Source organism: Emydura macquarii, unplaced genomic scaffold (genome assembly GCF_026122565.2).
Source record: "Emydura macquarii macquarii isolate MOO-44397 ecotype Brisbane River unplaced genomic scaffold, CSIRO-AGI_Emac_v2 contig_3390, whole genome shotgun sequence".
In the NCBI taxonomy this organism is placed as follows: Eukaryota; Metazoa; Chordata; order Testudines; family Chelidae; genus Emydura; species Emydura macquarii.
The window spans coordinates 4,812,598-4,840,500 of record NW_027133527.1 but is presented as its reverse complement, the minus strand read 5'-3'; the positions used below and the strand labels follow the sequence as shown (position 1 = coordinate 4,840,500).

The window sequence follows — 27,903 nt, the reverse complement described above, 5'->3', positions numbered from 1 at the left end:
CGCTGCCGTAAAAGGCCTGGCCACGCTGCCGGAAAGCGCGGCGACGGGGGCCACCTCAATCACCGCACAAGGGGGGAAGACCTGCGCATGCGCTGGCGGCGCGAGCCCCTCCCCCGCCGCACGCCTCAAAAAGGCAGCGCGCGCGGCGTGTGGGACCTAGAGCCTGGGCAGGGGCGGGGCAGCAGGGGGGCGCTCTGCGCGTGCGCGCTGAGCTTGCAGGGAGTGGGGCGATGCAGGCGGGGCGCTCACCCTGCAGCGCGCTCGGGGCAGGGGCTTTGCAATGGGTCTAATGCCGCGGGTGGGTGCGTGGGGCCGCCTGTTGCCTTCATCCTACGTGGCGTCTAGGGCATTTTCACTGTGCAAAGCTTTGCACAGAAATAATTTCTTCAGTCTCCCTGCAAATGAGAGAGAATGTCCCTGATGGGAAACCGGGGCACAGAGAGGGGAAACAAACAACGTCCCAGGCCCACACACTGAGTCAGCAGCAGAACCGGGTTTAGACCTTGGGTCTTTCTGACCACAAGCTCTGCCTCTAGTTGCTTCAAATCAGGCTGTCTTAATCCTTGTGTGTAGAAAGAAAGAGGGAGGCCTTACAGAGACTCCCTAGCATGATAGAGAATGACAGAGAACTTGTGTTTGCTTCAGATATTCCTCTATTTGCATTCTTCTGACATTATTTACATTCTTAAAAAGTAGTGGTTGTCAAAATGCTTTGAAGAAAGGGGCTAAATATTAGTAATAAACACATGGCTGAAAAATTATCTTTTATTAGTTGTCATTAGCCTGTGAAGAGTAACAACACTGAATTATAATTATTTAGCACTTGATTCTGAAAACATTTAAAAGTGGCAATAGTCCTATTGAAGTTTGCAGAATTAGGCATATATTTTGCATTTATTTAAGCACTTTGCCAACAGCAGTGCTGATTGTGATGACTGTAGAGTAATAGAATAATGTGTGATCCAACAGAAATTAAATGTTCCGCTTTTTACATTTTGTTAAATTAAGAACACAGGGACATACATAAATTGAATGTAACCATGCCAATTAGATAAATCATTATAATTCCCCCCCTGGAATATTACTATTTAATATTTGGCAGAAGCAATACAGCCTACAAGACAGCAGCTAACACCAAGTTGAAGAGAATGCAATAGAAAAGCTGCAACGTCTGGTCTTTCACATTTGTAGTTGCTCTTCCAGGTATATGAGGTACTGAAAGAAAAATTTAAAAAATCTTATCAGTTCTGCAACTCTGAAGCCAATATATCCCTTCAATTCAAGGCTTTAATACAACTGCCTTACCTCCTAATATGTTTCCCATAAGCACCATTTGAAAAACATGCTAATAGTGAGATCCTTGGAAATATATTTTACATCTTGGGGGAAGGGGGGAAAGCCGTCTGCTGAATCATTTAAAACTAGACTTTGCAAACAACTGGAGAATATGTTATGGGACAGTGCTGCTAACTGTATGATAGGCTAGATGGGGTGTAATGGGGCTTTTCCACAAACAAATATTTAAAGACCTGATCCTACAATGAGCAGACCCCATTTAACATCTCTTTTGTATCATAACCTATTACTCACTGCCCCTGGAACTGAACTGAATGTACAGGAGAATCTGCCCCAGGTGAATTAATCTTTATTTTTTCCCCCACACGTGGTGTCTCCCAGTTAAGGGTAATCTTACTTTTTGTACAGTGGAACTATACGAAAGCTAAGCCTTTGGTATGCATCTGCATCACAGGTACACTTTTATCAGCGTTAGGTACAGGTCTTTTTTTTTTTTGAGCCATATATTTCACGAGTACCATTGACTCTTTTGTCATGAATTTGCTTACCTGATGGAATATTGATAAATCCGTTAGGTGGCTGGTCTGGGAGTCCTGCTGTAAGATGGAGTCCTAAAGAATTCACCTCTGACTGGCTGTGCGCCTGGGTCCAAGCTTTCACCACAGGGTGATCAGCTAAATTGTTCAGCTCTGGGAGATTATCGCCTAGCAAATCTTTCAGATGTTGAGTGCTTAATTGCTGCATAAGAAAAGAAAGAAAAACAGATACACAATTGTGAAATAATTCCAAGATGCTTACAGAAAGTTACGTAATGGAGAGTTTACAGTGGCAGACTGACAGCATCAGCTAAGGTTTTCTGCTCAGCTCTGCCAAGGTCCCGCTACCAACCTAGTTCTGGGCCCCCCACGTACAGATTTACTAATGCATCTCACTTCTGCCCTACAACACCACCTGCCCCTCCAGTGTGCCTCACTACCAAAACACCTGCAGTAGTCCTGTGTGGGGGATTACTCTGATTTAAAGTCTGTTTTGTCCTTCACTCCTGTACCACCACACTGCTCTATCAATGCACCAACATCTTGACCCTTCAATGAACCAGTTCTGGCCTTCCTGTATGCAGAGAACAGCTGTGCTATGTAGTGGTTTAATTAAATCATCAGCATGCCTTAACTGACTGCCTGTCTACACACAATAGGTACAATATATCCAGATCAGCAAAATGCTAGCTGACTGTGGGGAATGCCAGTATACAAGGAGTTCATGCTAACCCTAGGAGGCTTGGAGAAGGACGATGAGAATGATTAAGGGCATTAAAAAAAACTTCCTTTCTTCCAGAGAGAGAGAGAGAGAAAAGGAAATACCTTCTCACACACTGCGTAATTAGACAGTGGAGCTCATTGCCACAGAAAGTCCTTGGGGCTGAGAAACGAACAAGATTCGAAAAGGGATTGGACATTTATATAGTTCAGAACATCCAGAACTGTCATAATTAGTGAGAACAAACATTGTGGAGGGGATGTTAAATTTCATGCTTCAGGGCGTAAGCGGCTCTTTAACTATTACAGAGCAGGATGATACTTAATGTCAGGAGCAGGCTACCCCTCATCTGCCTGCTATGTGGAGTTCTTACATCTTCCACTGGTGCTTCCCGCTGTTGGAGACAGGACACTGGGCTAGATGGACCTTGGGTCTGATCCAGTCTGGCATTTTCTATGTAGCCAGTGGGGCTATCACCTACTGAGTCCCCAGTCCTGAAATCTAGGAAAGAGTCTCATTTCAATCACTGCTTTTCCATTGCAGTCAATGGCAGTCTTGCCTGAAAACTGCAGGGTCAGGTGTGACCTTGTTCACTCTGGAAAAAGCCCTGGCAGAGCAGGCAGTTGAGGATGGATTATTAATGGCTATCCACAATGGGAAACAACACATACCTTCACTTCAGTGGGGTTGAGGGCTGTAAATGTGTCTATGTCCATGACAGGATAACTGGAAGCAAATTTGATCAGATCCTTGGTTGGGGCTCCACCTTTAAACAAGAAAAGCAGAAGCTGTGTCGAGATCCTACCAAACCTTCCCATCCCATTCCGTGTCATTAAACCATAGAGTTTCAGGCCAGACAGGACCATCAAATGATCTAGGCTAACCCCTGTGAATTACAGGCAAATAAACATCACTCAGTCACTTCTGCACCTAGCCTAGCAGCCCTCAGGAATCTAAACTATTGTGTGCAAGAGGCAGAGAACAGGAGCCCTGAGCCACCTGTTACTGTTATTACATCACATCCTAAAGTGGCACAGTAATTCAGGGGAATCAATGACAGGGCATGAATGTGTCTGGAGCCAACATTTTCCTCATTATAAGAGTGCTTATAAGCTGGTGCCTCTGGAATGTTTTCATGCTGACACTGCCGCCTGGATGCTATACACATCTGCAGGTACCAGCTCCACTCCATGAAAAAGGAAGTCAGATGCAGTCAATGGCACCATGATCAGCTGCACATCAGGCCAAATTTTACAAGGTAGATGCTTGCTTGTAGGCACTTGCACAACAAAAAGTTGTTACTCATTTGGCTTACCCTGCACATCCACGCAAGGCCTAACTGTCTGGATGCACGGCTGCTCCAGTGGGGTGCTGCACTTCCCAGATACAGAACACGGTTAGCACAACTAAAGGGCTCAAACTATTTAAAGGGATACGACCTTATTCCTAGATGGTACAACAGGCAATCTTGATTTAAAGCCTTCAGTGATGGACAATCCCCCACATACCTTGGTAAATGGTTCCAGTGGTTAATCCCCCTCACCATTAAAAATAAGTGCCATATTTCTAGTCTGAATTTCTCTGGCTTAAGCTTCCGGCCATTGAATCTCGTTATGTCTTTGTCTGCTAGATTAAAGAGCCCTCTAGTATCAGAAATCCCCTTCCCAATAAGGTGCTTACAGACTATGATCAAGACACCCCTTCACCTTCTAGTCATCTCTTGTCCTTCTAAATCAGGCACTTGTACATTAAAATCACCACAGGGGCTCTTAAAAAAATCTATTTTTTCGCACCAGCGCCTAGTTTGCAGATCCCATAATGGTGAATGAACGCAGGCCTGTCTGCCAAGTTTTGTGCTCCAGACTTTGAAATCTGGCCACTCTCCTAAGAAAACGGGAGGTGACACATGCTCTGTGTTTCCCTACGGATGCAGTTACCCGTGGTGATGATACTAGTCAGTCACATTGCTGACTGCAATTCTTAATCATATTTTTTCGCCCGGAGGCCCAGCTGGGAGGATGTGGGGGAGTTGTTCCTTTCAGAGCCACCGGGTATTCCTCCTCCAGTTTCTATTTACCACCTCCCTGCCCTTCCCTCAGTGGCCCTGATATGGTGAGGCCTGACCCATGTCGTCCCTCCCCTAAGTGCAGCTCTCAAGGTCACCACAGCTGCTAGATTTTCCTTCCTTCACCCCCAGGATACGTCTACAAAGAAACAGCTGTGGTGCCGAGCCTCGGGGCCCAGGTCAGAGGACGCAGAGGCTTGGGCTGCGGGGCTAAAAACAGCCGTGTAGATGCTCTGGTTTGGGCTGGAGCCCGGGCTCTGAAACTCAGCAAGGGGAGAGGGTCTCGGAGCCCAGGCTGCAGCCTGAACGTCTCTGCTGCTATGTTTAGCCCCGCAGACCGAGCCCGGCAATCCGGAGTCCATTACCCCGGGCTCTGAGACTCGGTGCCTTGGGATTTTCTTGGTAGTGTGGACTGTCCCAGCAGTGCACTCAGCCCCTGCTCACAAAGACCCGAGCTGGGATATCTCACTCACGGGGCGCACGGAGCTACTGCCCATCTGGCTCTTTCAGTCCTGCCAGCCTCAACAGTTGGACTCACCAAGGGCAGGCTTCAGTAGCTGGTAGTAGGCGTCTGGAGAGCTCTGGTCCTCTTCGTAAGCAGCTTTCAGCTGACGATAGAGGAGATTCTTCTTGTGCTGAGAACACAGCGTTGTATTCATGGGCCTGCTGGTCCCTCTGGAGAGGAAGAGTTTTAGAGATGTACCTTTCCTATTCGTCAACGGTTTTAGCAATCAGCGTGTTCCTAGCTGGGTGTAATATACCCTGATGAAACCAAAAGCCTGGGAGAGGAAGGCTGGCCCAGTGGTTAGGGCACTAGCCTGTATTTGAGAGGTCCAGGTTCACTTCCCAACTCTGCCACAAACTCTCTGTATGACCGTGGGCAAGTCACTCAGTCTGTTGGTGCCCCAGTATAGCAGGGAGAACAGCATTGCCCTGCCTCACCGCGGTGTTCTAATGGCACGACAGAAACAGCTCTGAGTCCTGGACAGGAGCGAGACTGCATAATGCGCTGCCTTTCTCCCTCTCCCCAAACAACTGCTGGTGAGCCCGTCCTGGGGCTTGTGACTGTCAGAAGGAGAAGACCAGAATTTGTACAACACCAACAAATCCTCCTGAGCTCTCGGCTGGTCCGAGCTACAAAGAAGAAAGTCCTAAATGTGGGTTTCTTGAGCTGCTATTAAAAGAAGAAAGAAAGAAACAGAACCTACTTCCCCCGAATGCCTAGTTGTTAAAAGAGTCACAAATGTACCTGATGGCTTCACGGCTGATTGCTTTTAGCTGAGTATCTTCCAGAGCACAGATGTGTGGCGCTAGAACTGTGAGCATCATTGCATCTAACTGATCACCATTCGCTTCCAGATACCGGGTGACCAGAGACGTAACCTGCATGTGTGACGGTTAGAACTGATGAGCGTTCACGAAATAAGACATTCATTTAAAGTAAAAAAATTGCAGTTGGTGACACCCATTCAAGTAATTTAACATTAGAGTCCTCTCTATCGCTGACCATTGTTACATCAAGATATTTCTTTTATACTAAGTGCTAAATCAACACGACATTTGAGGGCAAAGAAAAACCTGCCTTGGGTCCCACGTTTATTCCCACAATTCTGCTTTACTGCCAATACTTTAAAGCCCCTTTTCCCACAAAGAGCTTTTTCTAGGTGCCTCCTGACCTCCGTTCAGACTCACAGCTCCTGTCACGTTCCAGTATAGCTAATTCGGTGTATTTAGCACCCTAGGCTTGAAAGATCTGTGCCTGAGCGCGGTAGTGGCTTTCAGTTTCCTAATGCTCTGATTAAAGCCTCCTTTTAAAAGAGAAGAGCGAATGTTTCCTTCTAAACTTCATTGGTACCTGTTCATACTTTTGAAAAGTTCCCTTTTGTGGCCTCTCCTTTTCCAATCAGAGGAAGACTGTTTCCTTTAACCTCATGTTACGGAATCTTGGAGACCTCGTATCATTTTGCTTTCCCTACATTGTACCATTTTCAATGTCATAACGGCCTTCCAGTGGAGGATCCCTAGCTCTGCAAACAGTATCCCAGATGGAGTCAGACAAGCAACAGTGTCACTGTTTTCAAGGCAATAACAATCTCTGTTCAGTAGAATGCTGTGTCCTGTACTGCACACAATGTACTCCATGTGTGTGTGTGCGGGGGGTGTCACATTATTTAGGCAGCCACAGTCTCTACTCTTTAATCCCTGATTATTTTTGGGTTAATTAGTGTCCTAATAGCATTTGTCATGTTTTGCTCTCATGTGTCTTACCTTTAGGAGTTCCTCATGCCATGATGTTCCGGTCAGTAGGGCTGATAAGGTCTCAGCTGTAGTGATATTCCATTGAGCAATTTCAGTCGTGTTATACATCCTGGCTATGTTTCCTAAGAGTGGAAGATAGTCTTCGGGCAGCGTGCCAAAGATCTGTGTGTAGCACAAAATATCGTGAGCAGGCAGAGCAGGGTCTGCTTGTGTTGTTTTGGCACACACACGTCTCAAATGGCTATGAAGCTAATGTGTACCAGACGATGTACTGAAGTGTGCAGGATTCATCAAGACTACATTGCTTCAGAATCCAGTGAGTGAGCAGGTGGATTTTGATACGCCTTCCTCACTATCCAAATCCACTGCTAGTAGTCACAGTCGTGTTTTTTATTTTTAATAGTGATTTTTTTTTTTGATAGAACTTATAAAGAACTGGTTCCTGAATCCTGACCCAACATCCACAGTGTGTTTGAGGAGGAGGGAGTGATAAGAACAGGGGACGTGGTCTCAGCACTTTTGGGTTTTATTCCTGGTCCTGACAATGATACAGTGAGTGACCTTTTGGCCATTTTGGCCAAAATTTTCAAACTTGGGTGTTCAAAGTTAGGCACCTAAATAGGTGGCTTGATTTTTCAGTGGTGCTGAGAGCACACAGGTCTCACAGACGTCCAAGAAATTGTAAGTGCTCAGGCCCCCTGCGAATCAGGCCATTTATTTATTTAATTTACAAAATTTGGCCTAAAACTCTCAGAGCATTAGTGTCCCCATCTGTAAAGGGAAGAGAGGAATGTTATGAGACTTAATTCATTAATGTTTGCAATGTGCTGTAAGGTCCTCACTGGACAGATGCTGTAGTTGTGAAAAGTGCCATTGTGGTTAGAGTTGTTGAACTGACAGTATTTAAAAGTTAAAACTCAAACGACATCCTCAGAAACCGTCTTTCAACTTTACCCTTTTGCCCCAACAAGTTGAGAAACTGGGAGTCCTCCTCTGAATATCTCACCCATCCTGTTCCAGATTCTACACTACCTTGTCCAGTTTCAGCTTTAGCACTTGAAGGAGAGGGTCCTGAAATTCCATCTCGCCAAAAGTTTCCAAATTGTTTTGCAGCACATCATCTGGCAGGCAAGCATCTAGATCACGGCTGGATGTGTACTTGGATGCGAGAAGGTCTCTCTGCTTCATCACCACTTCTGTTGTCAATGGAGTTCTTGTGCAGTCTGCTTGGGAGAAAGAGATACCATTAAAATATCTAGTACATTTTTAACCTTGGTTCCACTCTGTGCAAATATGTCCCAGCATGACATTTCTAAGACTTTAGGACTAGGATCACTGCAGAGGCCCTTTGAGGAGTGGAAAGCAACATGTGTTTTGACACCACCTCTGATGTAGCCAGTCCTTTTCATCCAGAGGGATTCACATGGAGTCTTTTGGAGGCATTGGGGGAAGAGAGGAAGGAGAAGGAAAGGAGGAGAGACCCTTAACTGTAACCTGCCCTGATCTTCCACCTTCCTGGAAGTTAACTGGCCGCATCGGATTCCATTCTAAGATCTTGTGTGTCTACCAAGCAGGAGATGGCATTTCCTGAGAAGTTGCAGGTATGGTACTTGAAAGCAGAAGAGAAAGGGAGCATAGACTAGAGGAAATCAGACCCAGCCAACGCAGGGCATATCGCATGCAGTACGCACCTGCAGCTCGTTTTTGCCGCTGAGGGTTTGCAAGCTGTTCCAGGATATAGGTGAATTGATTCCTGTTCCTGGTCTTCAACTGGCTCAAGAAATCAGGGAAAAACTGTGTCTTCTCTGTCTGTGTAGGAAGAAAAGAACTTTACAGAAAGGCAGCTGCTGGGATAGGTATATTGGCTTTTTCGTAGGTCTGCAGAAATGGTTTTCAGTTTCCTAATCCATCCTCTTTCAAACTGATTTCAATATTCCTACCTTTCACTCTGTATCCTAACAGAACTGTGCAGAAACTGTAGGCACAGATGTGTGGGGCTCACAGTTTGCATTAGATCACCAATAATGACACCAATACTTAGCACAGATGGAGTGTTCTACATTTAAAATTTCAACCAACTGGGTCTAACAACAAACCCCTATAGGTTTACACAGAGGGAGCAGAGACACAGAGGGTAAGTGACTTGCCCGGTGCCTTACAGCAAATCATGGTCAGAGTCAGGGTTACAATCCAAGAGTTTTTGTTGCCTAATCCTATGCTCAATCTATTAGGCCATGCTGCTTCTCCTAAAATTCTCTAGACATAGCGTGGACGTTCCATAGCCGTACAGTACCTCGGAGATCCTTTGAAGCGTTCCACTCCTCAGGGCACTGGCAATAATACCCATGTCTGTCAGGGTGCTGGCTGTCCAAGTGGAAGGTGATCTGAGAAGGAAACAGATGTATTTTGTACATGCCCTGAGCTTATCAAAACATCCTAGTGCTAATGACGTGATCACCCAGTGCAGGAAGGAAAATTAAAACGCATCACGTGCCCAGTGGAATGCATCTTCAGAGACCTAACTGATGTCTGCACATCAATCGTGAGAGCTCGGACCAGCACTTAATTTGTGCCATGGCTGAACCCCGGCACCTGTAGGCTTGGCAGTTCATAGCTCTGGCACCTCTGGGCTTGCTGCATCTGTTATGAAAGTAAAAAATAATTGTTTGAGCCCCGGCACCTCTTTCATTAGAAATTAAGCACTGGCTTGGAAAAAAGACATTGTACAAGGTCAGACTATTCCTTTCGGTTTATTAGAGTCTTTGCTTCAGTTGCAAAGAATGAAAGAAACTGCCCAAAGAAAACCACGAGTCAGTCTCGGACAGACAAATGAGAGAGATCAGAGGAGAACAAAGCCTTTTAGAAAAATCGGCCATGTTTAAATCTGGAGAAAAGTAGAATGAGAGGTGCTGGTGTATAAATAGACAATGGTGTATTCTCAAGAGGAGAGGGATCAATTCTTCTCACTTGTCAGACAGACTGGGTTCATGCTGCACCAAGGACATTGGAGGGTCACCCTTTGGGAAAACTTATCTACAATAACAGCAGTTAGGCAACAGAGCAAGATGCTGGAATTGCCCTGACTCGAGACATACAAGGCTGGTCTCGACACCCATCCATTAGGAATGCCTTAGAAATCAATCCTGCCCTAATGTGGGCATATGGACTAGATCACAGATTTTCAACCTAAGGGTTGCAGTCCCCACAGGGTCATGACCACCCTGCTCTTCCCCATATTACCAAATATGCCAGATGAGAGAGGGATGGAAAAGATTGAGAACCACTGGAGAAGGTGATCCACTGAGAAGATCCTATTCAACCTGAATGACTCCATAACTCAACACTAAAAATGTTTATAACACGACTCCATGTATGACCTACCCATATTTGTTCTCTAGCTGCTGCTCTATGGCTACCAATTGGTCTTCAGTGAAGGACATGCAGCTTTGCAATATTGTTAGGATGTACGGGTCAGATTTTGCAATATAGTAGCCATTGAGGGTACAGGAAAGGTTGCCTAAAATCTGTAGGTTTTCCTTTGAAAATAATGTAGGTGTTCCCTGAGAAAAAGAAAAACAAAAGAAATTGACATGAGCAACCAAAGTTGCCTGGATATAGTATCATAATGCATTTATTACATGGACATTTCACAGAACATCTCATTTCAACTTCAACGGCTTCTGCTTCTACATCAACTGCTCTTCGCAACATATACAAGGAAGATAATCAAGCCATGTACTTCTATGGAAGCTTTTCCTGAACCACAGTTGTAAGATTTGGGCTTGAGCTACTTGTTGTATAAAAGAGTGATCAGCCATGTCTTACATGTTACTTTCGGAGAGTAAGAAAGTCCTTTTCCAAAATATCCTGAATGACCCTGAGTATGGAGTGGAAAACCACCTACGGCGAAATCCTGGCCCTGCTGAAATTAATGGGAGTCTTGCCAGATCTCTCCTTCCCCACTTAGTATTGACTCATTTATATATCCATTCACTCAGTGCACCCAATTATAAAAATTCCCGGGGCACTCTAAATTGACTATTCCTTTTAGTTCATTAGAGTCTTTGCCTTCCGTTGTAAAGAATGAAAGAAACTAAAGTCAATTTTAACAAAAGTTGTTTTTTTTCCTTAAAAATAAAATAAGGAAACCGGTTTCCAGGCTTGTATACATGGGGAAATTCACCAGAATAGCTGTCTTCTCTGGAATAGCTCTCCGTGTGGACACGCTTATTCCGGAAGAGGAATATCCACACGTGGCATTATTCTGGAATAGCTACTGCGCTTTAAATTTACACTCTACCTTATTCTGGAATAACTTCCCTGGTAGATAAACTCTGTGACACTCGCTGACCCAGCCCTCCCCACCAGACACCACAGGCAAAAGGCAGTGACAAGAAATGAGTGTGACTCTGTGCCCCCTGGATCAGCAAACTTTCCCCGTGTCAGGAAAGGAAGTGAATTCTGGAGCTAAGGACATTCCACTGAGCATGCTCGGTCATCACCCCTCCCAATGTGTGTATAAATCTAGGGTCTGTTAGCTTGTGTTCTCAAGTTGATAGCAGCTGTCGAGCTGGTACATGGGAAGAAAGATGGGCTCATAGACTTTTGATTTTAAAGCCAGAAGGGACCATTCAATCATCTAGTCTGACCTTCGATACAAGACAGAGAATCTCACCCACTTAACTCCTGTACAGATCCTTGTTTGGCATGGTCCATGCCACTAATACAATGCTATAACCTTTCAAAGCTCTGTAAACAAATATTAAATAATCAGTGAATAAAATAGCATCTTACCAGGCAGGCCATAGCACTTTCCAGCAGAGACTCTCTTTTGGAAGACCCACTTGGTAAAAACTCCATATTGGCTTGTGCAACAAGATGAAAATATTTCTGGCAGTTCACTGTGTTTGCAAGTGTCTCTGGTCTAGAAGAAATTAAAGCACAGAAATATCTGTCCTTCTACAAAACAAACAATCTTAAAGAAACTCATAGAATTGCAAACTGAATTGCTTAGCAGCACTGGCCAGATGCCATTAAGAATAAATACTGTTCAGTGATGAAAAATGCCTATATTCATCACAGGCTCAATTCAGCTCCTGATAAAGTCAATGGAAAGTCTTCTGTTGACTTTAGTAGGTGGTGTATTGGCCCCCAAACCATTTACTCAGTGAAGAGTAGTTGTTGTTGTTGTTGTTTGTTGTTTTAAATCTTGAACAATCCTTTCAAAACGTAGGGAAGAAATGCACTCGTGTGTCTTACCCCACGTAAAAAAGAACCTCGGCTGGATATTCTTCCAAATCTGATGGCGTTATCCGTCCTTTCAGTCTTTTTGTCATGCAACTGAGCTACAAACATAACACGTAAGGCTGATGAGATAAATGTTGGATTGACGCCTTCTTCCCCACATTATAACTCTCTCCCTGTGGTTTCATTAGTCATCCGACCTCAATAAAACCACCAATAATAAAGCTGCTTTATTCCAAAGACCATTGAAGTCTTTCCCTTGACTTATAGATATTAGATCCAAGCCCAAAGTGCTGTACAAACTGGGGATGGCTACACTGCGACCCGCCCCCCTTCCCATGGCAGTGAGAATCAGAGCCTCTGTCCACACTTGGACTTGGTCTACACTTACCTCCGCCATTCGGCGGCAGTCAACGGGAGTTCGCAAAGTATGCAAAGAACTTGCGTAACTCCCGTCGACTGCCGTGCTTCTCTTCTGCGCGCCGCCTTCACGGCACTGCGCCATTGACGCAGCGCTACGCCACTGGCGGGGGTGGATTAATAACGTCGACTTCTGGATCGACTGAGCGGGTCTTCACTGACCGCTCAGTCGATTCAGTTAAGTTGATCTGACGGCGTCAACTTTGCTGCTGTCAGTGTAGACATGGCCTCAGGCTCATGGGGCTTGCACTACGAAGCTAACAATGGCAGGGGAAACATTCCTGCTCAGGTTCCAAGACCCATTCCCCTCACCACATTTCAGAACCTGAGTGGGAATGTCTACACTACTATTTTTGGCACCCTAACCTGAGTTATTAGACCCGAACTCTGAGACTTGCTGCTGTGAGGCTTCCTCCCCCTCCTCTTCCCCAGTACAGATGCACCCAAAGTGGCCTTCATCCTGCCTTATGATCTACACTGATTTCAGTAGACCCTGCCCAGGCATAACAAATCAGGCCATCTGCAAGGGTCACAATGCAGGGCTGATGCATACCAGTGGGTCACTCACCACTGGAATGAAGCCACCTCTGAAATGGAACATGGCATCTGGTTAATAGTCCAGAATGTTATGCAATAATTTGGGACAGGAAGTGAAAAAGAATATTGTATCTAGTTGAAGCTTCAGAGGAAATTTAGGGAGGCGGGCTGTTAGCCCACGTTGCAGTGTAGGCAGGTCATCAGAGTTAACTGCCTTAATATTCTGAAAAGTGCCACAGTCTCTTTAATAATTATGGGCCTTGGCTTTGTGACTCAGAAGAGACCCAGAAATGTTGAAACACATGCTCGGTCTAGGTAAATTACTAGATATATGCAGCACTCCTAAATGTTTTCTTCATGCTATAGCCTGACCCTGATTAATGCAAATGTGTGTGTTATTCATATCATGGACCTAATCTCTGCCTGGCACCATTCAAGCCGCGCCGAGCTGTGCATTCTTGCTCTTTGCAGATATTCCAGTATAGCCGTTTGGAAAGATTCCCCTCTATGCTGACTTACCTGGCGATCTTCCAGTCGTATTCGTTTGCCTTTCATGGCTTTTGCCAGGCTAGCAAACTGACTGTTGTTTAAAAAGTTTGCTGCTCCACAACTGAATCCTTGTAGGACAGTGGAAGATAAGCTAAATGAGAAATAGACGCATTATTATTTGGTTCAAATTTTGATCCCTGTGCCTTATTCTTCTTTGGTGTAAAATATAAACTTTTGGAGACTATGTTTATTGGGATTATCCTTTATACATGCACATCCATACAGACATTTGTAGCAGTCCTACAGAAGCTGGAAGTGGTTCTTTCTAGGGGCCATCAGCACACCTAAAATGTACTGGCAGGCGTCACTCAAGAGCAATACAAGATGCTCCCTATTTAACTACTCTCAAGATGTTGCCTATCCAGCTAGAAAAAGCCTTTGCCAGTTTGGGGACTTCAGGACTAAACTCTCCTGGCATCTGAATAGAGCCCATGGTTTACACTGAAAATGGCAAAGCTACATATCCCATTGCAGTATAATCCAGTGATTTCCCAATACATAAACACCCCCTGGAGTTTCTTGGGGCCTTGTCCTGATCTTCAAGGAAAACCATCTCACACGTGTTCTTCCATGCATTGTGGAGGTAGCACCATTCACGCTTTCAAGGTAATTCCTGTTGCTTGCTCGGAGATGGAAATACAAGCTAACTCACCTGGAGTATTGCTGCGTGGATTTGAGCACTGCTTGGAAGAACACACTGGCCTGTGATTATAAAAGGAAGCAGAGCTCTTAATGGGTTGTAGAAAAGAGCACATTCTACATTTATTTTTCCCTGTGGGCAATCTTATCACTGAAAGCTTTGCACGCAAAATGAGTGTGAAATATGCCCCTTACTGTGGGATTCCCTTCACTAGTTTCTGCTTCTTCACCCCTGCCCTGCATCCTACGGAAAAACATACTTCATTCCCCCCTGAGCTACAGCACCTTCCAAAGGAAAATGAAAAGCAGCTGAGGCCTGGAAAATGAAAAGCCAATGAGCTCCCACACTGACTGGCTATAGGCTCTGCAGAGAGTGCTTCAACCAGGTGCTTTTTAAAAAACAAACAGGAAAAAATAATTTGCCCTCCAGAATCAGAACTTGTGTATGCTGGAGAACTATTTCCCCCAGTTTTAAGGGGAAATTAATAATCATAATGAAGAATGCACTATCTCTCTATAGCATGAGTTATCTAGTGATGCTGAAAGTGATTCAGACACTGGATCACTAAATTCTGCATTCAACTGCAGCAGTATAAATCTAGAGTAACTCTGCTGTTGTCAAGGGGGGAGACTGTATTTACATATCCTTAGATGAAAACTCAGCCCTGAATGTGTCCTGAAATGCTGCTGACTCTGGAGTGAAGCACGGCTTTTCACCTGGTACGCTACGTTTTTAGGTGGTAAGCTGGTGTAGCTCCATTAAGACAATAAGAACCTGATCCAGAAAAAAGCACTTCCGTTTCCCTTTTTTGCTAACAAATGAATAAGAGGAGGAGTTCTGGGAGCAGTGACCCGTTCTTATTTTAGTTTCTTCAGAGCGAAAAAGAATTCAGTGGCAGTACTACCTGTCTGTAGGAAGCAAAACACAAGGGGGCTCACAGGGAATTGGAGAGGCTGGGAGAAAAGGAGGCATCTGGACACAAAAATACAAACCAACAACAAAACGAGTACCTGATCGGCTGCCCATTTCTTCTGGTTGATTTCATTGATCTTCATCTGAGGAGATGCCAGTCTAGACAGAGGGATCTGATCAGCCAGCTTATCTGGGATACTGAGGAAGGGGCTTCCAGTCGTGCTTTGTAAGATCTGAAATGAAAACAAACATGGACGTATTGGGGGCAGGAGGGCTGCCAGGCATCTGAAACTCTGGGCTGTCTTGCAAGTGGATAAGCTCTGAAGCCAGTCGAGGGGCAGGACTGTCCCCTTTCCTTCAGGGATGCTTTTGTCTGCCCTTTTTAAATAGCACAGAGCTTGCTGGATGCACAGTACGGGGGGGAGGGGGTCCTGTGTTTCTCCAGAGATCAGATACAGGCGGGGCAGTGGCAGGGCAAGCTGCCCCAGTCTGAGCCTTCTCTAGGAATGAAAGGAGAACTCAGGCTCAGTGGCCCATCGAGTTCTTGTCCCCTTTACTGATCCTGCCAGCAAGTGGTTTTGGTTTTGCTGAGAGGCACAGACACTGACTTCCCATGAACCCTGTCTCATGGCAGCGACATGGAGCCTGAACGTCTTATCTGTTCAGTGGGGTGCGATCAGGCCAAGAGCTGCCCGCTAGCCAAGCCAGAGACTCACCCGTTGAACAAACTTGTATTTCACAGGCAGAGGGGCCTGCTCCAGGCTGTCTGTGAAATTCTCATCTGCAGCCAGGAGGAGGATGTCCTCGTTGTCCAGTTTGTCCAGCACGTTGACAGGAAGGCCAAGCGCTAGCTTCCCCATTATCAAAACACTGCTGGCTTTGTTGATCTAGTGAGAGATTCACAACACTGCATGGAAGCCTAAATAAATCAGTCTCTGTCCTTTCAGTCGCTTGGGCTTTGCCATGGCTATTGGTGAATGAGAGTAATGCAAGGTTTCTTTGATCATCTTTCAGGCTAACGTATTTGGCCTGATTGTCAAAGCCGTGTGCTGGATTGCACGGTCAGTGTGCACAGGCAATCCCCGTGGGTGTGTACGCAAAGTGAGCATTCACACTTGCAAATGGTCAGGCGTGTGTCTCACTGTGTCTTGTTCTGTGCACGGTGTCTGATTTTGTTTTCAATACAACACCGGGGCGGGGCAGAGGCAGAGGTAGTGGAGGAACAGCAGCAAAAGGGTGATTGAAAAACCTGACTGTGTGTGATTGTCCGTGTGTGTGTGAGATTGAAAACCCTGACTGTGGTCATGGACTACCTACTGTGTATATGCCACCATCACTCTCTACTACTAAACTATGTGACATAGGCCCTATAATGCTAGCGGAGAGTCTCCTTTTGCCCAAGTGGCAGGGCTAGTGTTTTTTAAGTAGGAGGAGCTGAGCTTTAGCCCAGCTGTCACAGTGAAGTTCTGAGTGGCCGCAGCCGTGCAGTACAATGGCAGCTGAGAAGATCTGGTGTGTGTGGCTTTGGTACAATATGTCTTTGTCTTTGTATATATTTTTTTTACCTGGTATCCATTCTGAATGACTTTGTTCATGATGACGGAAGCCTGCACCGGGCTCCAGCCCCCTGTGGCGGAGAGCAGTGGGAGCACCTGCCGAAGGGTTTGCCCGTCCGCGTTAGCCAAGAGCATAGACGGAGTTAACCTGACGGCGAAGGGACCCAGTCTTTTAAAGGTCTCCACGGAGAGGTTGCCCGTGATGTCAGGCAGGGCACCTGCCACCTGTGAAAGGCAAGAGAGTGATGTGGTTACTCCTAAATGACACGGTTGGTACGGCTCAAGCAGCTATTTAGAAGGCGGACGTCTATCACGGTTCTGCAGCTCTGCGTCAACTGGTTCGTATTTGTGTAAGACCCTAGGGAGTCATCAGTAAATTACCAGCTGTTTTCTCCCTTCTCTACATGACTTTAAGAGAGACGGCAAGTTGAGGGGCTAACGCACAGGATACCTGGGTTCTCTGCTTTGTGTGATCTTGAGCAAGTCCCTCAGGGCCAAGTTTTCAAGAGGGGCCACTACTTCTCAGTGCCCGATTTTGTAGGTACCCAACCGGAGACACTGAGGACCTAAGCTTCGGCGGCACGGAGCACCCACAACCCCGCCCTGTGCCTCAGTTTCCTCACTGTAAAATGGGAATAACAATACCGGCCTGATGGCGGTGGTATCAGATTTCAGGAATTCAAGTTTGTAAAGCTCTTTGAAGTGCTCTGTTTATGCGACAAAATATGATTTATTTATGAATAAGGCTCCAGAGTACACGTAGGTATTGGAGTGTCCCTCTGCAGTGTAATAGAAGAGAGAGGGGATTCCTGGAAAGAGTGGAATGACACCCTTGATTTTCAATGCAAAATACGATGGCTACACATTGCATGAGAGCGCAGAGGAGGGACCCCTCACTTCCCAGGCGCGAGGTGCCAAAGGATCGTTCCTGCTGCCTTGAAAGAATTGCAACATACAGTCTAGTGCAGCAGTTCCCAAACTCTGGGTCGTGACCCCAACGGGGGCTGGCTTCACCAGCAGATGGGGGTCCCAGCCATCCCCAGCATGCAGAAGGCGCCATTTTACAAAACAGCCTCCCTCGCACGGCGTGACCTCACACGCGCCGCACACACGAGGTCACGTCGTATGGGGGATGCTATTTTGCGCGACAAAACGGCCCCCGCCGTGCAGCCTGACCCCGCACGCACCGTGTGTGTCTGAGGGTCATGCCGTCCAGAGGACGACGGTTTGTAAAGCAAAATGACATCCTCCTTGTGGCGTGTACAGTGCGTGTGAGGCCACAACTGCAGGGAGGACACCATTTTTAAAGGGCAGCTTCCATCTGAAAATGGGGTCATGCAGGGAAAATGTTTGGGAAGCGCTGGTCTAGTGTCTCCAAATGAGATCTCCCCCAGCTCCCCTTCAGAGGGCTCACCTCTCCTGCTGGGTCCTGGGAAGGTCTCAAACAGCTCTGCAGGGCCGCCAGAGCACCCATGGCTTCAGTCGCTGTCGTCTGGCTGATATTCAGTTTGCCTGCTACAGAGCAGATCAAATTGGCTGGAATGCTGTGGGGTGAAAAGCAATGGTGGCACCATCAGCTAGAGAGGGGGAAAGGCTCATGGGCCTCTCTGCCCTATTCTTCAGCAGCATAAAGACCCCCCCTGGGTACTGCCACTCTGAGTGCAGCAGGAGAGAAAGGCCGTCCCTGTGGTTAGGCTGTTACTCTGGGATATGGGAGAGCTGGGTTTAATGCTCTGCTCTGCCACAGACTCACTGTGTGACCTTGGGCAAGTCTCTCTGTGCCCCGGTTCCGTATCTGTACAACTTCCCTAACTCCTAGAGATGGCGATGATGAATATATTAGCGATTGTGAGGTACTTGCAGACGAAGGCAATGGGGACCATCGGTGTCATAGACGGGGGTGCGGGCGGTCAGGCCTAGTGGTCACAGGCGTGGAGTCCGAGCGGGAGTCAGGAACCGAGCAAGGGAGCAAGGCTGGGAACAAGGCCGGCCCAGGAACGATTGCAGCTGCAGGCGTAAGAGCAGACGTGGCGACGCCTTTCAGCCCAGCAGGGGAGGTCTGGTCAATCCAGGGGCTCAGCTATAAGTCAACTGACTGGTCCCAAACTCGGCTGCAGCCCCGGCTTCCTGGCAAGAGGAGGACCTGAGCTAGGTAGTGCATGGGCAGTGCAGTCATGTTACCTTCCCAGCGCGAGGGGAGGATTCTGCCGCGCGATCAGATCGGAGTAGTATTCCTTCACCTCTTCTGCGAGGGCCAGTCCCCCCACCAGCACCAGGTTTTGAGGATCCACCGCAAAGTCTTGAAGCTGTTCGGACAAACGGTTCTGATGTTACCTTTGTCCTTGTTGTTGACCCCCCCCCAGCCGTCCCTGCAACAGCAGCTCAGGAACAGAAAATGAGCGACGGGGGAACTGATCCCCGCTGACTGCCCCTGGGAAATGTACAAAGGTGACCAGCCAAGCCAGTTAAAACATGCGCAGAGGGGGTGTGCGGACAGCACTGCAGGGTGCGGATCGCTGCCAAGACAGCAAGTGGTCCTAGCCCTGTCTCTTTAAATGACGGCGTGGGCAACAAATCAGCCCAGCTGTACACCGTGTGACGGGGTCTCTGTACAACTAACAGCGGGCAGCCCGAGGGTTCTGTGTTGCAAGGGTCTCTGCTGGATCTCGAAGGGTCTAAGTGGCTACCCCAGGGATGAGATTGGTCCTAGGGGTGTGGTGACTCCACAACACTCCCTGAGGTCCTAACAGTACAAAGGGAGCCATTGCCACTGCTGTCCAGGAGGAAAGCTGAATTGCAAGGGGGGAAATTCCAAGTAAGGAGGCAGAGAAAACCCTAATCTCCTTCCAAACAGAGATGGAGACTTTCCTGTGCTCCTGATTTCCCAGCATCCTAGGTACTTAGGCTTGGACCTCGAATGAAATGTAACCCAGAGAAGAATTTAAAAAATATAAAGTCAAATGATCTGCTTCTTCTAAATGGGCAAATCTCCACTGGAATCTGCACCAGCAGAGTAACTGGCCCATAACGTCTTGTGACTGGCCATGCATGATGGAACTGCAGTGTGCTCGGCCGGGCGTGCCCGAGACAACCTTGCAGCTATCTCTGCAGGACCTTGCATCTCCGCGAGATTGCTGTGTCCTTGCAGTGGTGTCAACAGTCCAAAACAATCGCTTGGGAATACCGACGCAGAACGGCACAGCCTTCTGGAGCCTCCCTTGTCCTTCTAACTCAGCTGCTGTATTTGCTTAATTTTTAGATCCCATGCTGCGTCTCAGAAAGTTGAAGCATAGAACAGTGGCTGTTGAAATTCATCAAAGTTTTCCCACTGACTTGAGTAGGCTTGAATGAGGCTAGGGTGACCAGATAGCAAATGCGAAAAATCGGGACAGGGGGTGGGAGGTGATAGGTGCCTATATAAGATAAAACACCAAATATTGGGACTGTCCCTATGAAATCAGGACATCTGGTCACTCTAAATGAGGCCCAAGATCCTAGAGCAAATCAAAGCGGGGGGGTTCCGAATGTCACAATTAATCTGCTAGATCCATACTGCCTGTTTAAAAAACAAACGAGGTATCACCTTCAAATCCCTCCTCAGAACTCTTTGCCGTGATGCCTACAACAAACTTGACAACAGTTAGGCTGCTGGTGTGCAGAGACTATTTCCTACCATGTTGACCAATATTGTCTCATTGTTCCCTTGTGTTTCCCTGTCTGTCTACATCCATTTGTTGTCTCTTGTCCAATATTTAGATTGGAAGCTCTTTGGGGCAGGGACCATCTTTTTGTTCTGCATTTGTATAGCATTTAGCACAATGGGGTCCTGTTCGTGACGAGGGCCCCTAGACGGTATGGTAATATCAATAAATAATAATAACGAGGAGTTTACCCCGACATGCTAATGTGCATGAATGCATCCCTACATCGAAGGAAAGTAAAACTAAGTGGAAGAAATCCTCAAGAAACCCCGAACTCTGTACGTACCAACTGCTGACTGTCACTGAAGGCTCTGAGATCAACACCAGTGCAGTATGTCAGATACTTTCCCAGGTAGTTTAGAAACCAAGCCGTGGAGTTCTGGTTCCCGTCGCTTTCGTTATAGCACTTTGGCTTGTCACCTGTCAGGGATGAGAACGATCATTTCTTAAAGGGTGCTTAAAAATAGAATATGAACAATGTTGTAGCTGCTATCTCAGAACAGACTGAGGGTGATTAGTCTAGTCCTGCATCCTCTCGCAAACACCAGATGCTTCAGAGGAAGGTTTAAAACAGTCATACATTTAATTGATGAATACTGTCCCTGGGGAGAAATTTCTTCCTGACCCTACCTGGTCATCAAGCATGAGGCCTAGTGATTGTTACTCCTTGTGATTTTTGTCCTAGCTAGTGTAATTGTACTTTGTCATTTTTTTAAATTAGATATTTAGATGAATAAACATATCAAGTTGCTTGCCTCAAAATATCCTGCAGCAGAGAGTTCCGCAGGTTAATTCTACATTACACGAGGAGATTACCTGGCTGCAGGAGATAGTTCTTGAGGATGTTGTAAATGCCTTGCTGCATCTCCACTGTATAATCATGGTAGTGGATATTTAAGGCCTTTACTCTGGTGCAAGGGAAAAAAGAAAAGTTAAAGCATTAACAAAAAGATGTTGCATTCTGCAGAGAGGAATGGACTAGGTGATCAGACAGAGGTGCAGGGAGCTTTCTAGAGGTCCTTTCCTGCACCCAACCAACTTGCGGGTAAATTATGGATCTGCTCTTCGGTTTCTCTCTCACGTCCCTTTGAGAAAACCCTAACCCTTTCAACAATTTCGTCAAACAACCTAAGAGCATTTTAAAACTCAGGCTACAGCAGATCCTAGATATCACTATGTCAGTGCAACTCTTATTAACACAGTGTCGTCTTTGTCCCCCTCTAATGGCTGGAAGAGTCAGCTACCGCTTTTGGCTAGTGGAGTTGTTCTTTTCGCTCAAGCAGTAGAAGAAGCCCTTTAGTTAGAGTCAGAGGTCCTGAGAGCCGCCCCTGCAGACGATCGTCACATTGGGTATCCGCTTTCTTAAAGGCAAAAGGAAAAATACTTACAGGTGCCGAAATCCCAGGCAATTTGTGGTAAGAATCTCAGACGTATTGAGCTGACTCTGGGTGATGAAAGGGAGATAGGTCTGGAGCCGCTTGTTAAACCATTGGTCCAAACTGGATGAGTTAAGGGAGCTCAGAGCTGTCACAAAGCGGGGCCAGACACCATTCAGAACAGCTTGCAGGCTCTCATTGTTCCTATTTACCTAAGAGATACAGGAGTGCACTGTGTAATTACGGGTGATGTGAACCTGGCTAATAGATCCTCTCTGGCTAGTGTTAACTAAAGTCATTATATTAACAAGAGCTTGATTTCTCCCTCAATTTCAATGCTTCTCTCTTTACTTCTTCAGCGACATCACTTCCTGCAGCCCCTTCGGTCTTCTTGGCAGGTCTCCCATCCAAGTACTATCCAGGCTCAGTGTTGCTTAGCTTTCGAGATCTCCCCCAATCACAACATAACGTATATGGGCTGCAGAAAAGGGGGTCTTGGAGAAGTATCATTTTTGTGCTAGTGAATGAAGGGATTGCTACGCATCAGTGATAGATTTAGCAATTGTCCTCTATAGCTGTGTTTCTCAATGACCGGTCCAGAGACCCGGGGCCGGTCCTGGAGATCTCCCTGACACAGTTTAGGAAGGCAGCAAGCCAGTCCCTGATATCAAAAAGGCTGAGAAACACTGCGCTAGAGCAGACATTGTTATGTGAAGCTAAATATCAGCTGACCAGTCGGTGGCAGCTACCCCTCTTTGCTGAAGAAGCAGGATGTCTGTTAATATTTAACATCACGTATTTCCGAGAGTGGCCAGGAAGGCATAAATTCTCAGAACATTCCTAAATAGTCAATAATGTACCTTTTGGAAGAATTTTCTTTCAATCCCCACCCCAGCTGGTGATCGGCTTATGGTGCTGAAGTATGAGGGTTGAATGACCTTGTGATTTTTCTATCCTCTCTTTCCACAGAAGATGCTATTGCCTGTCACTGAGGTGTTTTGAATCTCAGTAAGTTCTTAGGCACATACTATACCTGCTGATTAAGACCGTCCAGCACTGTCCCAATCTTACTGATGTCCTCGTACTTTCGGAGGAGGGTTTCCAGCGCTGGGTAGTTGCTGGCGGAGCCTGGTTTTATCAGTATGTCTAAAAGCTCTCCGGGCTGCAAAGAGCCAATTTTCTGTAATTAACCAATATAAATTGTGTTAACAGAAAAGAATGTCTGAAAACATAGCAGGAAACAATAAACAGATACATTCTCCTGGCCGTAGCATTAATTAATGAATGAACTCTCACGAGTGACCATGAATCAATATTTAGGTAATTAGTTTTTAAATATGTTTAGGCCATAATGTGTCGAGAAAACCAATTTATGCAGTGTTTGGTTTTATGCCTTGGTTCCATCTGCATTTTTAGATGCCTAAATTCCTTTACCAATCTGGGCCGTAGGACACTTTTACCCTAGGCCCATGCACTACTTAGGTCTCATCTAAGCCGTATTTTGAGATCTGAAATGAGATTTAACTGGTGTCTAGGACTCTGCACAGGGGTGATTTTCACACTGTTTTCCATACTCCCATATTATGCCCACTAGGAAGCAGCTGTTATAACCTACTTATTAAACACCTGATTCTGTGTTCATTATTTTTAGATTCCTAGGCCAGAAGGGACCATTGTGACTATCTAGTCTGACCTCCCATACAACACACACCATAGAACATCCCCAAATTAATTCCTAGAGCAGATCTTTTAGGAAAACCCAATCTTGATTTAAAAATTGCCAATGATGGAGAAACCACCGTGACCCTTTGTAAGCTTTTCTAATGGTTAATTACTCTCACTGTTAAAAACGTACGCCTTATTTCCAGTCTGAATTTGTCTAGCTTCAATTTCCAGCCATTGGCTCATGTTATATCTTTCTCTGCGAGACTGAAGACCCCACTATTAAATATTTGTTCCTCACATAGACACTTATAGACTAGAATCAACTCACCCCTTAACCTTCTCTTTATTAAGCTAAATAGATTCATTACTGTCAACAGTTACTCAGGCCATCAACTTCAGTGGGAATTTAATCTGAATTACGATTGCAGGACGGGGCCCAAAATCAATGAAGAACCTAGCGTTTGAAAGTGATTTCGAATAATGAATGTGTTCACCTCTGACAGCTGGCTGGAAGGAATCAGGGCTACTAAATCTTCAGCAGTCAGCTTGGTGGAGAATTTGACAAAGTAGGTATCCAGAAAAGCTTTAAGACTGGGACCAGTGTAACATTTGAGGGTGGAATCTTAGGGGAAAAAAAGACCAGAGAGAAAGAAACATAGCCAGACAAGTTTGAATTATTTCTCCATGGCAACAGAGCTCTCCCTCTTTGGATGAGAGAAGTGCTTTGTTTCTTTTTAGAAAGTTGCACCCTTCCAATCCACCCTTTTCTAAGCAGATGAAGGCACATACATATATTTGTCAACTGCTGTATATTAAAACCATAGAGACAAGTTCCCTGCTGGAATAAATGCGGGGGGACTCCACTTTCTTTAATGGAGGCTTACATCAGAGGTGTATTTGATGCGCTCTCTTTTTTTTTCTGTTGACGGCATTGGGTTCATGCTGGCACAAGGATCTATCAGAGGGGAGAGGATCTGAATTGTAAATATGACAAAGATCCCATTGTGGAGTTGATGCTGTTACCACTTGGAGAGGATTTACTGCACTTGCCATTTGCTTTGGGGAATGGAAAATAAGATCATGCATCTTGAGTGTGATGGGGGTGGAGGGAGAAGACAGTCAGTGGTGGGAGGGCTATGTGATCACACGTGGGATGGGAACTTTCTGCTGAAGAACCTGTGAGATCTTTAGTTCTTCCTGCTTTTGTTCAGGCGACCATCTTTCAGGTGGTATTTTTAATAAATTCACTTCCATGCAAAACCAGGAAGGAAGGAGTATAAAAAATTAAAATACTTCAAGAGTTTATCAAACCTGTTCTGACCTCAAAATAGAAAAAAAGGTCATTTCTGTTTCAATTCTGAACCAACTCGCCCAACTCTCATTAAAACATGTTTAAAACCAATGGACCACAATGTGATTTGTAAGTTGAGGAACGATGATTTGTCCTAAACTCCATGGGCCAAACTCTCTGCAGATGTAACTCAATGGAGTTACGGCAATGGAGAACGTACTCCCAGGCAGGCGGACTTATTTTGCTCACATTCACAGGGAAGTCGTTTTAATTACATAACTTACCTCTGTGGACAGCCAGTAGATATTTGTATATGGAGTCTTGTGCAGCTTCGGGAAGCTGAGTATACACATTGCTAAGCGCACTGGCTCTGTGGGGGAAAAATACCAAATATTTAAAATGTTGGATGTGTCCGTAGAGTGTCATTTACATTGTGCAGGTTGTTTGCAAAAGATGTTCTGACTGCACAGGGGACTTAGTGGTTCTACTCTGAGAAGTAACTCACTCTAAACCTGGCATCCTGTAGCGGGGAGAGCCCCCAGTTTATTCTCTCGCTGATTCCATGTCAAACCTGTACTGATCACATGCCGCGTGATGATTTTTCATAACTGCCAGGGCTGCAAACTCAGCCTGGGACCTGATAGTCAAGCTGGGATCTTTCCATTTTGTGCATCTTCACCAGCAATTAAGCGTTTGCAGGTTAAATTAGGCTCTCAGTTTGTGACACCACTGCCTCCATCTCATGCCTTTAGAAACTCCTCTATAGTCCCGCTTCTTTCAATAAGTTTGCACAGGCATAACAGATTGGGCACCTAGCTCATAACAGGGTAAGGCTTACATTTTTCTCTTGACAACTGAATTATTTGCAGGTTGTCCAGTGAAGTGCAACAGCTGAAGCCATTCTGCTTTTCAAACTCTCTCTACACATGACTTCAGCGTTTAGAATAGCAGCAGGCAGATACTTACATTTCCTGGTAAGAGGAGCAGCTGATATTGGTTGGGATGAGCTGAAGATGAGTTGTATTTATGCCGGGAAGTAACATGCGTAAATCTTGAAACAAATGTCTCCAATCCAGGAGCATGAAGTTAGAGAAGCTGGAACTAAATTTGTTCCAAACAGCTGTCAGCATCGTCCTGTTCAGGACAGTCATTTGGGAATCTGTCAGATTGGCCTGACGCAGGAGCAAGAGAAGAGAATTTCATCAGAAAATGCAGAGGATTACAAAGAGGCGGAGAGTAAGGAGAATTGCTGTTAGCTGAAATGTGCTGAATTTGATAGAGGATTTAGGACCTGCCAACCTGCACCAGAACCGGGGTCCAACTAGGCCAGTGTCCTGTTCCCAGCAGGAGCCAGTGCAAACTGATTCACAGACGAATTTGGTGAAATTCTTATTTAAATTTGAAGGGAAGCACAGAAGGCCCCATCCCATTTATCTCAATGAGAACTCCCAACATCTCATACAAGGTGCGTACTGCTCTCTTGGATCAGCCTCTGAGTGAGATTTTCACAAGAGGCCTGCAAACTATGTCTGAATACCTAAAAATGAATTGAAATGGATCCTAGAATCCTAGAACTGAGAGCTAAGTCGGTCAATCCTAGCCACCAGAAATCCAACACTCCTGATCCTAATGCATGCGAGTCATGAGATTCCTTTGAGAAAGTTCCGCAATACACCATCTATACCGATTATTTTGTCTGTGGCAATTTAAATTCCCTGCGTTCCATACATAACATGACCCTACCTGGCAGCACCCAGGGGCTGTCCCAGAGATTCATGGATTTCTGGGATTGAGCCAGATCTGGGGACTTCACTATACAACGACTGGGGAGACATCATCATCTGTATTCTAGCACATGGGTCCTTAGCAGACTAAGCGCGTGCACGCATGTGTGTGTGATTTACATATCTAAATATGTTCAAATGTAATGGTTAAATATCAGAAGAACAGTATTTGTTGTGCATTAACTATTCTGTAGTTTTATGCTATGGAGGAAAAATGTAATCCAAAATGTGAATATCTGAATCAATCAATACCTCTTTAGCAGCAGACATGGCAGCATTCAGGAACTGGGTAATGTTCTCGGGTGGAATTAACAGGATGATCTTCTCTAGCATGGTGGTGTTAGCGATGATCTCTAGTTTGGTCAAAAGCTCTGCCACATCATTTAGCTTTGTATTACCAATGACATCAATCTACATATTTGAAAACCAGACATCGATGATATTATTACAGTGTTTACAGATAGCATCGCTTCTCTTTTAGGATGTTAAAGATAATAAATGAAAGCACGTGGAGCATGTCAAGAAACTGTATGATCTCACTGACTGAGTTCTTCAAATCAAGACAGGAGGTCTTTCCAAAAGTCCTGAGTTGCCTCCAGAAGGTGAAACTTCCCCTACAGGGTCACCGCTTCTCACTGCAGGCGCTTTGGGCCAACTCTTCAGCTGACGGGAACTGGCAAAGCTTCAGTGACGTCAAAGTCAACACCAGCTGGGGAGCTGGCCTGTGTGGGTAACATGGAGTCCCCTAGAAGGTGTTTGCGAAGGCTTCCAAGGGCCGTGCCTGCTCTGACTCCAGAGCTGGGACTCTTGGGGAAGAAAACGTGTGTTTTGGGATCTGGCTTTAAAGCAGCATCCTCCATAAGACTGGAAAGGGATAGCAAATGACATCGTGGTCTGTGTCTGTTGGTGACAGTCACCCTGGCATCAGCGAGCTGAGGTAAACAAAGCCTTGGCTAGGCACTGATCACCAGGGCAACCTTCCTGTCTTACAGCTAGGTACAATATGGCCTTGACAGCAAAACAGACGTGGTGTGGGGCAGAGGATTCAGAATCCCTTCTTACCTTGGTCTGACGGGTAGAAGAGAAGGGGGAATAGTTTGGTCCTAAGGTATGATGGGAGGATGACAGATATAAAATCCTGGGCGTTTCCTTTCAAGAGACTTCGGGGGTATGATGGAGGGTCAGTTCTGAAGTATCATCATTAACGGGCTGGTAATTGTCCTAGTGTTGGCGCGTCATCATCATTTTCCCCAAAGAAACCATGGTCTCAGTACCACTCAGTGACCTTGCGCATCGGCAATCCAGTCCTGCACTTCCCCCTAAGCCTATGTCTGTAGCATCCATTTGCTCT

The 27,903-nt window shown here is 45.9% G+C and overlaps 1 protein-coding gene across 1 annotated transcript; it reads right to left on the bottom strand.

The window, feature by feature from the left end:
* Positions 1-416: 416 nt before the first annotated feature.
* On the bottom strand, positions 417-26,885 carry LOC137144066 (mesothelin-like). The gene is made up of 24 exons (XM_067534197.1): positions 26,805-26,885; positions 22,846-22,992; positions 21,825-22,024; positions 21,253-21,344; positions 20,723-20,856; positions 18,917-19,041; positions 17,633-17,670; positions 16,745-16,992; positions 15,896-16,066; positions 15,278-15,412; positions 14,280-14,329; positions 13,598-13,718; positions 12,137-12,222; positions 11,672-11,801; positions 10,259-10,437; positions 9,171-9,261; positions 8,569-8,686; positions 7,910-8,103; positions 6,887-7,039; positions 5,868-6,001; positions 5,157-5,293; positions 3,225-3,319; positions 1,845-2,034; positions 417-1,215 (listed from the first exon to the last, which is right to left on the bottom strand). The coding sequence occupies exons 1-24, from the start codon at positions 26,883-26,885 to the stop codon at positions 1,115-1,117; spliced, it is 3,150 nt and encodes a 1,049-aa protein (XP_067390298.1). The 3' UTR covers positions 417-1,114.
* Between the last annotated feature and the right edge of the window lie 1,018 nt (positions 26,886-27,903).